This window comes from Drosophila montana, unplaced genomic scaffold (assembly GCF_035044405.1).
Source record: "Drosophila montana isolate Dmon_TW-CO22-7 unplaced genomic scaffold, ASM3504440v1 contig_1624_1, whole genome shotgun sequence".
In the NCBI taxonomy this organism is placed as follows: Eukaryota; Metazoa; Arthropoda; class Insecta; order Diptera; family Drosophilidae; genus Drosophila; species Drosophila montana.
This window is the reverse complement of record NW_026996559.1, coordinates 3,208,641-3,223,179: the sequence shown is the minus strand read 5'-3', so window position 1 is coordinate 3,223,179 and position 14,539 is coordinate 3,208,641. Positions and strand designations below refer to the sequence as shown.

The window sequence follows — 14,539 nt, the reverse complement described above, 5'->3', positions numbered from 1 at the left end:
TACAAGTTTCCTTCAATACACATATACACAAAAACACTCACACACATGTGGCCGATTCTTCTTCTCCTTCTTATTCCATTTGCCCTAAATGCATTTGCATTCTTTATAAACTTCGGTTCTAATAGTTCGATACTCATGAAAATTTCACTACCCAAATGTGGCATACGAAAGTGTGCATGTACCAAAGCAGAAGGCTGCACCTTTAAGAATGGGTTTTTTCTGCTCTTAATGAGAATGGGAGAAAATACCCAAAATTTGAATTTCTCCTCATATGTGTATCCAGTACAAAAATCAATATCTAGCTGTCTCTTTAGTAGTTTCTGTGCTCGACTACAGACTGACAGACGGGCATGTCCAAAAATACCTGTTATCTCAAGCTGCATGAAACTATTATACCCTCTTAATCCATTTTTAATGGGTTCAGGATAAAAATAAAGGTATTGTAATTATACCCCTGCTACGAGACTAATTAATCCAGTAAAAGGTTCAAGCCCCATTTTGTGAAACACACTTTCGCGAAAATGATTCGTGTTAGGTAAAACCTGTGCAAAAATAGCAACCTCTTCCATAACTACAAAAAATGTAGATGCAATCATACCTGCACACACACACACATTTAATTATACATATTTATGTATGGCTCGGTGTATAGAGCATGAGCATGTGGCAGTCGTCATTGGTCTCTGGTCTCTAGTCTCTGGTGGCTGGTCCCTAGTTCCTGGTCTCTGGTCTCTGGTCGCTGGTCTGTGGGGCTCTGGCTGACGGTCGCTGGGCCATGTTTGCGCGAAACTCGAGTAGCGTCCGCCTGGTGGCTTGGGCGGTATATCGTTTAGCTGCCTCAAAGCCATTGTTAATTAGTGCACCGACCTTGTCGTAATTAGTGCGCACATTGCACACTGCACTCCCTGCACATGGCCCACGAGCAGAGCCTAGCCCTGGCCCCAGCCCCAGCGACCAGGCCGGCTAAATTTCCGTTAAGTTTATGGCAAACGCCGCCGGCGGCGACTACGTTCGGACAGCATAATGTTAGGTGATGGTAATGGTGTTTATATAACTGCTGCTCCTGGTGATGGTAATGCATCTGGGCTCAGCTCGTAAGCCCGCAAACTCGCATAATAAGTTTTGCATTAAGCGAAGACGACCCGCTTACACTAAGGCAATGCAATTTGCAATTTGGGTTTCACCAATGCAAGCACCCGGTTGTTGCCAAGCACCACAGCAAGTCTGCCAAGTCGCGACAGTCGTTAAGCTGTCTAATGAGCAGAGCAAAACATGGCGGCAGCCTCTCAAGAGCCAGTTAAAGCTCAAGTGCTGACATGAACAAATACGTAAAATGCTGAGCAGTGCTCTTGTATCTCTAAATTGCTTGCATCGAGTAGCTCAAGTGGATGTGGCAACAACTGACTCGCATTTTGCTGCAAATTTGTGCTACGCATTTAATAAGAGTTAATTCAATATCTTAGTAGCAATGTCCTTCAATGAATTATTTACAAATACCCAGCAAATCACATATATCTGATCATATTCAAATTACGTATGTAATATATATATATATATATATATATATATATATATATAATATAATATCCTCTTATATACGAACTTAGCTAATAAATGAGCAACAGTCGAAAACATTTGTCTGAAAAACTTTTTGACCATTGCATTGTATTTCTACATTTCGAAGATAACTTATCCTTAGGTTCGGTTCAATAAGTAATAACGAGTAGTTTGGCTTGGAGAATGTCTATCTTACTGTCCGTTCGCTTATCTATATGAGATTTGGAACTAGGAATTCGCGTCTAAGTGCTAACAGTTGTTTGGTCACCCCAAGCCCAAAAAGCTATGTCCCCCACACTCATAAAGGATCGGACAGACGATCGTGACTCGGCTCTTGATACTGATCAAGAATTTATAAGCGACGAACTGTCTCTCTCTTGCGAGCCTGACAAGCAGAATTTTCAAAATATATTGTGGAAACTTTGTGAAATATTAAAAAGTGTAGTGCTATTATTTTAACGCAACTGTATGTCACAATCAACTGCCATTTTAAAGTCTCGCAACATATATGACATGTGAGCAAAATTTTATCGAAATCGGAATACCATATCATGTGTCTATAAGGGTATTTCATATTCGTGGCATGCCAAAGCGAACAATTTCTTCTTGTTTCCCTATAACTCAATTGAATCGGTCATTAAGCTCAATTCGCATATCGGAGCACTTCACTGCTGCTTTATCTCTTCATACAGAGAGAGAAAAAATTAAAATTATAAAAAAAATGAAAGAAATTGTCCCTTGAGAAATTCCAATAAGAAACTAAAAGCACAAGACGGCAAAAATGAAGTGCAAATAGAGAATGAAATCGTGGCACATCAGCATGCAGATGCTTTTTTGTGTGTCTGTATGTGTCTGATTTTGTGTGAATGTATGTTTTAACGAGTATGATACTTGAAATTTAGATAATAATGCGATTTGTGTGGCAACATTTGAGCTCAGAAATTAATTTGGCTTCAAGAAGCTCAAATGGATTAATATGCTTTGCTTTTCATTCCAACCATTTACTATATTTCTCACAGACACAGATTTGCTGTCTCTTTCTTCTGTTTATTGGCTACCATCTAATGCGGGGCTAGCATTAAATGCCTGGCCAGCTGTCTGTTTATCTGACATTTCAAATATTGTTAAATTCAAATTAAAATACAATTAAAGATTTCAAAGACTCAGTCAAACACCCTCGCCCCCATCTACGCCACGAACCAAATTAACTGAACATAAAAAAAATACTTGCCGAAAATAATTAAGCGCCTAAATAATTAATTTGTAACGTGCGGCCTTTGAATTTGGCAAATGACTCGGCGGCAATGCAAACGAATCCAGAGCATTATTATTAAGATATGCCCGCGAAATGGAAATAAATGAATGGACGCACTGCTAAGTGGTTTAAGCGATGATAGCACACACACACAGGCACACTCGCAATATGTGTGCGGACTGCCGTGCAGGAGCTTGAATGGGTTGGTCGGGTGTGTGTGTGTGTGTGGATGACTGTAAATTGGCCAGCGAACTGGCGACTGCCCACGGGGCGAGAGCTCAGACACTTGGCAAATGCCGGCGCCAGCACTGGAAGCACTTTAATGTCAAACCCAGGCAATGAGCTCAACGTGGAACGTTTGCCGTGGCGTATACATAATATTCGGGATAGACAAAGCGCAAAAGGACTGCGCCATTTGCCAGCTGCTTCTTTGTTTCATTACAGTCACAATTGTCATCAATTGTCACGCCCCCAATTACAATGACCCATCAACGTTGCAGCACGCATTTGTGGACTTCGAGACCTGCGTTCAACTTTGCACCCAAGCGACCTTTGTTTTTTTTGATTGATATGGCGGACGGCGAACCACGTGCAGAATCTTGTTTGCAACGATTGGGAGCACATTTAAATAAATCTTGACAGCCAGACATATGCCAAACTATTGAACCTCTGCCTCACTTTGACGAAGACAAAGCAGAAGCTTGCTCCGAGGGAAAAGAATATTATTCGGAAGAATAAAAGCACTCATTTGTATGCATATCCCAAAGCGCAGGGGTCTACTTTTCAAAAAAAGATAAGCTTCGAGTTATGCGTTATAAACTAAGTATCAAAATTGATATTTACCGATATCCCGGAAATAAAAAAATTTTATCGAACAAATTATTTACTTATTTTGAACTGTTTTATGGTATAAGGAGTACATATGAATATTCTCTTTATATCTTATAAGTTCCTAGTTTGTCTAACTCCGAATATAAATAGTTTACAGGACACTAGCACGAAACTAATATACCCGTTGTACCCATTCTCAATAGGTACGGGGTATAAAGAACCCAAGAGAACCTTAAAATTTTCATTACACGTGTTATTTCTGCCATTGCAACTAACACCGAAGATCCCATTCTTTAGCCAGCGAGTCTTTCAAACATTGTGAGGCATACATAAAACAGCTTGTGACCTTTTAATGACCAGATGACACCGGATCCAGTCAATTGTGGAGTAATCAGGCTACTTATTTAAAGCCGTGTCGTGGTGGGTGATTGTTGCAAGAGCTAAATCTATATAAGCACATATTTATGTTTATGATACGTGTGTACACACACACACACACACACACACACACGTGCTGCTGGGCATGTCAGCGAGAGGTAGTTAACAACATGTGAGCCAAGTGGCCCTAACCAAAGGTGGGGGCCCTTCGCCAAGCCAGAGGCCGTAGCTCTGGAAGGTGTCTAGTGGCGGCATTTACGCGCCCATACGCCCATAGTCAGCCTCTGTTTTTCCAGTCATCCGGTGCCCCAGTCGCCCTGTCGCCCCCTATTGCCGTCTCGCCGTCTCACCCAATCCCTAGCTATTTGCCTAGTTCGCTGGATGGCTCCGAGTAAACAGCATTCGAGTGTAGTGTAAACAATCATTGACCTCGTTCATATTTCTCGGGGCGCTCGCTCATTTGCCTTTGGCTCCAGCCTCACCAATGATGATGGCGACGATGACGGCAACTTAGCCCGGGTACAATTAAAAATTGTTGCTTAGCTGTTTAGTTGGGAATGTCCACAGTGTTGCCTCCTGGCCGAACATCATTGACAGTCTGCAGTTCTGAAATCAATTAGCCCCGGGAAGGAACAGGTCAGCAACTTGGTAAGTCTTGGCAAGTTGGCAACTTGTAAGCCGTGTGTTACACCAATCAAATCCCAATGAGTTCTTTGCTTGCCCTTTTGGCAAATGATGATGAGCACAAGAGCAGCACAAAGCAGACAGGCCAAAGGCCAAGAAAAAGAAACAAGAGACCCAAACAAAAAAGAGAGCAAAATCACGATTGTCACACTAAAAAAAAAGGTATAAATGCTCTGGCCGGTGGCGCTCGACTAGGAAATACCCTGTGCCGTCATAAAAATTCGAAATTTATGAAAAACTCTTATATATACTTTTTTTTTTAAAGAAATCATACGAATCTGGATAATCCATATGGAAGTCACCATATTAAATTTTTAATTCGTAAGAGCTCTAAGATATGGTCAAAAATATATACCAACTGCATAAAAACGGCGCGAACTTCGGTGACTCGATCCTACTTTCCAAATTTCAAACATCTAGTTAATATAGTCTCTAAGATCGATACGAGCAACGAACAAAGCTGCAACAACCCGCATATTATTGGTAATCGAGAATATATATAATATTATCGGGATCGATAATGCTATACCCTACTTCGCCCAGTTGCAATGGGTACAGGGTATAAAAATAAAACGAAACGTTGAGCGGCTTGTTTGCAGCCGCCTCATATCCTGCTATCGAAGCAGGCAATCAAGGATAACGCGCATTATACTGCGTCCAACCGTCTCCTCCCCTCACACGCACACTCGTACAAACACACACACATTACTATGTGGACATATGAGTCGGGTGTTTGCGTCGTTGCGACGCCAGCATAGCGCTGGTTTAGCATTTTTATGCTCCCGACCACGTTTACACACCGCCCCCACCCTGGCCTACACAGAGACATTATGTAGTTGGCTTTATCGCAAACGATTTGCCAAACACAATATGACGACGACCAGCTCCAAATGCAGAACCCAAGATGAAGGCAATGGATAGGTTCAATGGCAACCACAGAAGCTCACACGCACACACTTAAACGGCACAACTGACGATTGACAGGCGACAAATGTGTCGATTTCAAACTACAACTACGCTACGTCACAATTTAAGCTGCGTTTTTACGTATAAACTCAATAAGTTTAATTCTTATCAAAGTGTTTTTTTTTTATACTTCTAAGTATTTTTAATTTGACATTAACATTTTGAGTAAATAAATTTGAAATATTGGTAACATGGTAAGAGGAGAGTATGAGACTGGCATAAAAGGAATGCATAATTAAACTGACAGAGATTAAGTTAATACATTTTTTTAATTTATTTTTATTTTCTTATTTAATAAAAATAGTATACTAAAGTTATGTTTTCTCTCTTGAAACTCACTCTTATCATATCCAAATTTACATGTGCCAGTGTTAAGAAAAATTCATATATGTATGAAAGATCTTAACGGGTGACTCTTATTTCTATAACTATATTAGATACAATTCTTAAATAAAAATTGAACAATAAAATTGGCAATTCGCATATGCGAAATATAAATATCAAAGAAGTTTTAATGGTTAATGCTTCGTAAATTTTTGTGTGGTGCACCGTCTTTTTTTGGGACCGCAGCGGCAGCCGTTGCCATGGACATTTTTGTAGTCGGTGGCAGGCTTTGTTGACTTGACGCCGGTGACTTTGGGGTCTACTGTTTTGTTGTGCAGAAAATGCGAAAAACAAGAGCAATAACAATAAGCTAGAATACTCAAGGCGAGACTGCACGACCAACAGATACCCTATTCGTAATTCGGATGCTATAGAATCTTATCAATACAAATTGATAAATAAATATAATGGGATATAAGTCTGTAGCTTGTAATATGTTTTATGAAATGTGATTTCTGTGGGAACGCATGTGAACTCATGTGAATACAGGGTATAACAACAGCTGCTTTGATTGAAACAACCAGAAAGCCAAAGGCAACTCGGGAATTGTAGTTTCAGACTTAAAGAGGGAGGATTAGGGTGTCCTTTCCGCTCCTTTTACTATGAGAATGTATTATGGCAGCTTAGCATGGAAGGGGCGGGCATAGAATGTGGAGCCAAATATGGGCGCCCCCTATTCATTCAGTCTGCTGATTTGACAGAGAAATTGATTTCGTGGCCAGTTCCCAGTCTGCGGGCTGAACCAGCACGTGCGTGCAAAATGCATGCGTAATCTTTCCTACGTTTTGCAAGCGGAAAAACCACCAAGTCACTGAGTTAAAACTCTTAATAAAAATATTCACGTTGCAATATTTATTACATTCCATTCCCAATAACGTAAAGAAGGCTTTAATAAGAGATCAGTCCAAAATAAAATATATAATAGGCAATTATTACAGCCCTAATCGTAAATTGACAAATCTATCCGTTTGCTTGAGTTCTAGAGTTCTCTAAGTTTGTACGGGCTTCGGCATATCCTTTCCCCGAGAAAATCCCTTATATTTTCCCAGAATATACGGACAAATGTTTTATTTTCTTCAAATGGGCCCTAAACGCATTCAAAAAGCTTTTCCCGAGCTTACATTTCGCTGCGCCGCAAAATTAACAAAAAACAAGTAAGAGGTTCTAGTCGGGAGCTCCCGACTAGGGGATACCCTGAACCCTCTTCTTCCAACAGGCGATAGGTATAAAATGATAGATACTTGATATATATATACTATTCTATAATCTATATGTCAAGTTTGGTGACTTTAGCGCATATTATTTACCGAAAATGCCCAAAAAACAGGATTTCCATATCGATTTTTATCGATTAATTTAAAACGGGGCAAGTTATCGAATATCGGAAACAAACTCGATCTGCGCGGGGACTAGGAGAACAGCTAAAATTTCAAGTATCTAGCTCTTATAGGTTCTGAGATCCTTGCGTTCATACATACGAACGGACGGACGGACGGACGGACGGACGGACGGACGGACGGACGGACGGACAGACGGACAGACGGACGGACGGACGGACAGACGGACAGACGGACAGACAGACAATTCTAGATCGACTCGGCTATTGATGCTGATCAAGAATATATATACTTTATGGGGTCGAATATGCTTCCTTCTGCCTGTTACATACATTTGCAAAAATACATTATACCCTCTTTACCCATTTTCAATGGGTTCAGGGCATAAAAAAAACACACACTGTTTTAAATGACGGTCTTCTATGCAATTCTCATTAATTCGTGTAGGGCGCACAGGCTTAAATTATTTGAATTGTGTTCAATTAATAATTTGTGTGGAAATCTCTCGCTCCCACTCTCTCTCTCTCTCTCTCTCTCTCTCTCTCTCTCTCTTTCTCTCTCTCTCTCTCTCTCTCTCTCTCTCTCTCTCTCTCTTTCTCTCATTCAATTCCTCTGCTGTTGTGTGTATATAAAGAATATGTATTAAAGCAATTCAGAGCTGGGCACGGACTATCTTTTACCCTATAAAATTTCGAATACTATTCTTGTTCCTTATACGAAGGGTGGATGTTCAGAGGGGACAATGGCACTGCCAGAGACGTCAAGAGTGCCTTAAAGTCTGACTTTCAACTCTCAAATGTATTTATTTCTGTATATTCCGACAAATCACACAAAATCTTTCGACACTCCCACAAACACAAAGCATCTATAGCGTACTCCAAACTGCGAGTTCCCCATTCCGTATTCCTCATTCCAAATTCGACGGAACCCTTCAAGTGCCATGACACAGTTGCGCATGCGCAGAATGCAGATGCGAGCCGAGGAGCTGGTGCGAGACTTCTACGAATCGATGCTGTTGCTGTCGCTGGATCTGCTGCTGCAGTGGAACCAGTGGCATGTGATACGAATGCTAAATGCCAAGAAGCTGCCCGATGAGCTGCCCGAGCCGCAGGCCCTCAACTGGTCGACCATATTCTTTGCCAACGGCCTGCTGCTAACCTTGGCCCAGTACCGACCGCAGCGGCTAAAGCGGTACGCGCCAGTGGTGCGGAAGCTCCTGCTGCTGCTTGAGCTGTTTGTAATGCTCTTTGTGGTGGATTATGTGCTGCTTTCCATATGGCAGCCATTTTTTAACATATTCGATCAGGCGCTGCATGCGCTGGGCCATTCCAAGTGGGCGTGGGCAAAATTCATTTTCCATTACTGTCCCGGACTTTCCACTTGGCTGATTAACGATGCTTTCTACTTTATGCGCTTTGTGGCCTCGTTATCGTGGTTCCTGCTTGCCGTGGAGGGTGCAGGTAAGCATGCCTTACCACCAGCCCATCCAGTCTATTAACCAACTCCTGCAGCTGCCAAATGGCGTCTGGCAATTGATTTTCTGCTGCTGGGTCAGCTGCCCGAGGCAAATGCAGTGCCGCGCAGCCGGCGGAAACGTCATCAGTCTAAGTCCCCATCCGTTCAAAATTAACGTGTTTTCCGAACTTTGCAGAGTTCCTTCCGTAATGTTCATTCACTCCCGTTCAGCATCATATTATCTTATTGTGAGCCGCACAACAAGCGGCCAGTAAATTGATGCCGGCTATCAACATATGTTCAATTGTATATATTTCTATATCCCTCGTTTTCGTATCAAGATAGCTGAGCTCTAACTATGCGCCACTTGATCAGAATATCCGCATCGAAGCTGAAAATATTTCTGGTATTGAAAAGAGCTCGCCGCGTTAATTCAGCCCAAATACAAGCATTCAGCGGACTGTGGACTCTAAAACTATATTCGCCACAGCTCATCAAATAATAATAGGCCTACTTCAAGCAATGCAGCCATGGCAAACCAAACTGATATATATATATATATATATATATAAACAGGTGTACATGCAAATTTTAAATTATTGAAATTAAACTTAACTCGTTTTTGATCCCCCCAAATGCAAGTAAAGAAATTTATTCCATAAGATAGAATGCCCAGCACGGTTGAGAAAACAGACATTATAATTTAAGACGTTGAACTAAAATAAAAGCAAATTTGTTTCTGCATAGACATTGAAAAGGAATGGAAGACGAGGCTTAAGGTAGTACGTGTGCATTTAAATTTGCCACGAAGCGGAAATCAAGTAGAAGAGTGACCAATTGGCCCGGACAAAGCCGGGTAACAGCCGCTAGTACGGCATAATTTAACTAGCGAATATTAGCCGCCCTTCGCCAGATTAAATCTTTTGAGTTTAACGCTGTCTTTAAAACTCAATCCCTCTCTCCCTCTCCCCCTTTTGAATCCCTCTCAAGGCTAAAATTATGAGTGATTAAGAAATTGGCTTAATTCCATGATATGTTGAATGATATAAGATAACTACCTGGAACATTTAATCATGTAAAGCGGGTTATTGCTGATACCACATAATCCACACACGCGTTGCCTGTGGCCGGGTGGGAGAAGAGGCGTGTGAGAGAGTGAGCGAGAGTGCGATTAAAAAGGGCAGACGTCAGTAAATGACTAATTATAAAGCGTATTTACTAACCTGTATGCACTTGTGGTTGCCACGCCCACACGCAATTGCGGTCAATGCTTTTAAGGCTGTTCTTGTTGTTATTTCCTGAGCAGTCGAAAACGAAACAATTATAAATATTCTAATTAAACTGACGCAATTTAATTTATTGGCAATTTTCGTATAGACACCGCAAAAGCCGCGCACAAACAAAATTCAGAGTTCGAAACCTACGGCCAACAGTTATCAGAGTTGCGGCTTAAATAAATAAACGGGCCAAAAACCATTTAACGGGTTAGCGCGCACATTTAATTAGAAAAGCGACGAGGCGCGGAAAACTGAACGAACTTTGAGAAATTTGCACGGCACCACACAAAACAAAAACAAATAAAACACCCAAAAACAAGAAGAAAATTTATAAAATAAATTAAAACAAAAGATCGCCAACAACGGCGGCCAGCACTAAGTTAAACAACTCTGGCGAGAGAGAGGCCAAAAGTACAATATAAAATAAAGTACAAAAATAATGAAGGAAAAAAAATAGTACTTTAAAATATGCACAACGCACGCGAGCCGAAAATAAAATAACAATGAGAAGGCAGCCAAAAACGCGCCTAACATGCAACTTGTGCGAATGGCAAACGGCAGCCGAGTGGCACCAATCCAACCAGTCCGCCCGGTGGCAGCCAGCAGCGGCGTCGACAGCAGCAACAGCAGCAGCAACAGCAGCAACAGCAATAGCAGCAACAGCAATAGCAGCAACAACAACAGCAGCAGCAGCGGAAGAGCTGCTACAGCGCCGACGTAGGCGGAACTACAATAAGAAATTGTAGATTGAGAATTGAGAATCGAGAATTGAGAATTTACTTTGCATTTTTGTGCAGGTGCCGACAGTTGTTGCTGCTGTTGTTGTTGCTGCTGCTGCTGCTGTTGCTGACTAATTGCGGCAAACTTACAGCAACAATGCCCGATGATTGTCTGTATGTAGCATCGTTAGCTTCTATCGGGCTCGCTGCCTAAATATAGTAAATAATTAAAACCGTACGAGACGCCCATTGTCGGAGCATTAAAAACAAAAGGCACAACTACAAATAAACAATCAAGCGCAACAGATACAGCAAAGCGCAAATTTGTTTGCCATAAAAACCCCTTCGCCTGGCACTTCGACGAATTCTGTAGCCGCTACCCGACAACAGGTGGCCTGTGCCTGTGCTCACTAAAGCGTAAGCGCTTAGAAACTGGGATTTTCTTTGTAGTGAACTTAATGATGCTAAATCTGTGATTTAGCTACAAGCTAGGACGGAAAATTCCACAAGCAGTTGTGGAAAATTCACGAATTTGAAAAGATCATTCTGAAAAATCATTGAGAAATCACACTCTTCGCCGTGGTGGAAAATTGGAGTCAAAGATTAGGTCGAATACTCTAAGAAGTCACACTATATTTTAGTCAGATTTTGAGGATAGGGTAAAACCAAATAAATATTTATTTATTTATATATTATTATTTTATTATATATTGGTTTATAAATGCTAGCAGCTTTGCAGCTTTACCTTAATTTAAATTATAATACATTATATTAATCATTATTTTAATAAAGGGAAAAATAAAAAAAAGTAAACTGTTATTTAAGAAAGAATTGCTTAAACTCAAGGTTAATAGCTAAATTATATATTATATAAATTATAGAGCCTTAATGTCCTGCTCATAGCCACATTGCAGGCATATGCAGCAATATAATATTTATAAAAATTAACGTATAAAGTCTGAATAGAAGATACCCTGAATTCGAGATAGCCGAGCTACCTTTACAAGCATGCTACTTAGCTACCTTTTTCACATATGTTACATAAAGAAAAACACACACCCAGACATTGACACACACGCATGCCGTTTTTTATGCAGCTGCTGTGCTTCTTCCCTTAACTCCACGGAATGGAAAATGTATTCTTAAAAAACATTGGTGTTTACAGTCCCATCTTTATTAAATTCTCAAGGCGCGAACATGGCACCTAAATGTATGTAGAGAAAAAGATGCTAGCTTTAAAAACGATTTTGATCAGTTTTTGAGCAAATGGGGAAGATATCAAAAACCTTAAAAAATTTGAGTAGTACTTAGAAAACGATGTTTCAAAATCGATTATGATCGAAACTGCCATATGGGGCAAAATATATTGTTCAAATTTCAAGTCTCTAACTTTTGTAGCTTTCGAGACCGTTTACACAGACGGACAGACAGACGGGCAGGGCTAGATCGACTCAGCTTATCCTCCTGATCAAGTATGTACTAAGTGTATAAGAGTGTATGCTTTATTCTACCTCTTATATATAATAGATTTGTCCAAACAAATGCAGGGTATGAAAAGAAAACTTTATACAAACCAAGACAACAAAATTATTCAATTCAATAACAGACTTAAACACCTGAAATAAAAATCGATACACAGCCCCTGAATTTTTCAATTAACCTCTCAAAGCAAAACAAACGGATTGGATTGGAACAGCAAATACTGCTTCCTCTGTGGACACACAAACCTAACCCATAAACACAACCTTGATCCCAATATATTAAAAAATTGATCTCTTTGCCTAAGCAATATTCCGCTTACAATATACCAAAACTTTGCCTCGCATTACCCATCATAGGAACGGAAATTTTCAAACAGGAAGATCCGAAATCTAAACAGTGTAAATAAATGTAAAATTCTAGAATAAATACAGATCTCAATTGTACAAACAAATTTAAGCTATTTAATTATGTGCACAGTTGCAAAATAAGTATGCATAAAATATACATATATACACATATTAGATACATGTACCTAAATACATAACACATTACTATAAATAAAACAAATGCAATATTTAGATTATAAGCACACATTAAATGATCGACTCATATGAAGGTCATAGCTGCTATAGCTAGTTAAATTGACGCCTTTCTTAAGGTTTTTACCTTTCGGTTACGTTTTTAAAGGAAATACCCCCATTCCATGGGTTCCGGGTATAGAAATTATTTTTAATATTTTCTCAATTATTAAATTTTTTTGTTTTATAAACAAATGTTGTGCCGATTCAGTCCAATAGACAACATCAATATAGTGTACATATCTTTTAGTCTCATATGTATGGCAGCAGGTACATAGTCTATGCCCGTATACCCAGCGACTTTTGCGTAGCGCTTCCAAAATTCAAACGCGCAAAGAATAAATTGGGAATTGCGTACGTAAGAGGCGCATTTAATGGGCCGCAATCGACGTACCAAAGCGGATTCGAACGTGAACGCAGACGCGGATACGGACTTGGTTTCTGGGTACCGCCGCTGCCGCTGCTGCTGCTGCTGTTGGCCAGAAAAAGCGACGTCGACGCAGCTGCGGCTGAAGCGGCGCGTCGCGGTGGCAATAAACGGAACGCATACACGAAATACTGAGGAATTGAACGCAGCCAATTATTGTTTATTTGTTTTAGCTGAACTGATCGGGCGCGTTATAGCCACGGGTGCCATTGGGGGTGGGGATGGGGGGTGGGGGTTGGCTGGGCATGCTATTGGGTGTGGGTGGCATATGAGGTGCTTTGCAGGCAGTGCGGGATATGCTATGCTGAAAAATTGTTAAATTTGAATTTGTTCATCTAGAGAAATTCATGTACGTGGCATTGTTTTGCATAGTAGCTACATTTATCTGATTCGTTAATTTGCTTGTTAGCTCAATGCTGGCCGCAGCAGCAGCAGCAGCAGCAGCGGCAACGGCAGCGACGTTGCCAGCGACAGAGCTAATTTTATAGGTACAAATACGAAAAACGATGCAAAGCTATTTTCATTTTTATTTGGCAGCCTTTCCATTATAAATAGTTGGGCTGCCTAGATAAACAGACGCCGTACGTCGATGCCCGCACAACCACAGACAGGCAGCTAGTAAGTATCTGGCAGCAGGTTTTTGTTGCAGTGTATTTATTTATTAATTATGCACGTGGTCCCAGCCGCGTACGTGCAATGTGTCCCTGCGCAATGCCAAATGCGGACGTCCCGATTCTATTATTATTTCATGCTCAATTTGGCAGCTCCAAATTTAAAACCGCAAGAGCAAACGGTAATTAAACCACCCACACCCAGGCCGACCGCATTCAAGTGTCAACATTCTGTCACACGCACTCACATTGAGGGGCATTCTATACATTGCATACCAGCCGAATCGATCCCAACCCCGACTGGACGATGTGAGCTAAAAATATGCAAAACCCAAAGCATAATCAAATCAACTCCGAAAACCACAAACACAAGCCGTTTTAATGACCGTCCACCGAATGGACTAAATGTGCTGAATGAACTCTGAATGTGCCAAACGGACTGAATGGAGTGCCAAACGCCCACTAACCACAAATGACAGAAGTCCGCACTCTAGACGTTCGTTTAATTTCCTTTTGGCACAAAAACTACCGCAAAGTGCTAGAAATTAATGAGCTTATCGCATTCTAAAGCCAAAGCCTTGGCCACATTATGTGATTG

The 14,539-nt window shown here is 40.8% G+C and overlaps 2 protein-coding genes across 6 annotated transcripts in view; one reads left to right on the top strand and one right to left on the bottom strand.

Annotated features, from left to right (window-relative positions):
- The window catches only part of Frq2 (Frequenin 2), a 35,359-nt gene extending 24,685 nt beyond the window's left edge, over positions 1 to 10,674 (bottom strand). Inside the window, exons 1-3 of one of the 5 annotated variants that reach the window (XM_064699617.1) lie at positions 10,585 to 10,674; positions 10,071 to 10,145; positions 9,906 to 9,968 (exon numbers count right to left, since the gene is read on the bottom strand). The gene's annotated coding sequence lies outside the window, so the exon portion shown is untranslated. Of the gene's footprint in view, positions 1 to 9,905; positions 9,969 to 10,070; positions 10,146 to 10,271; positions 10,411 to 10,584 lie in introns of those variants that run through there. The other 4 variants (XM_064699619.1, XM_064699613.1, XM_064699616.1 and 1 more) reach the window with 4 other exon arrangements.
- On the top strand, positions 8,161 to 9,144 carry Andorra (andorra). The gene is made up of 2 exons (XM_064699612.1): positions 8,161 to 8,852; positions 8,904 to 9,144. Exons 1-2 carry the CDS (start codon positions 8,333 to 8,335, stop codon positions 9,020 to 9,022), a joined length of 639 nt encoding a protein of 212 aa, XP_064555682.1. The 5' UTR covers positions 8,161 to 8,332; the 3' UTR covers positions 9,023 to 9,144.
- Positions 10,675 to 14,539: the final 3,865 nt, after the last annotated feature.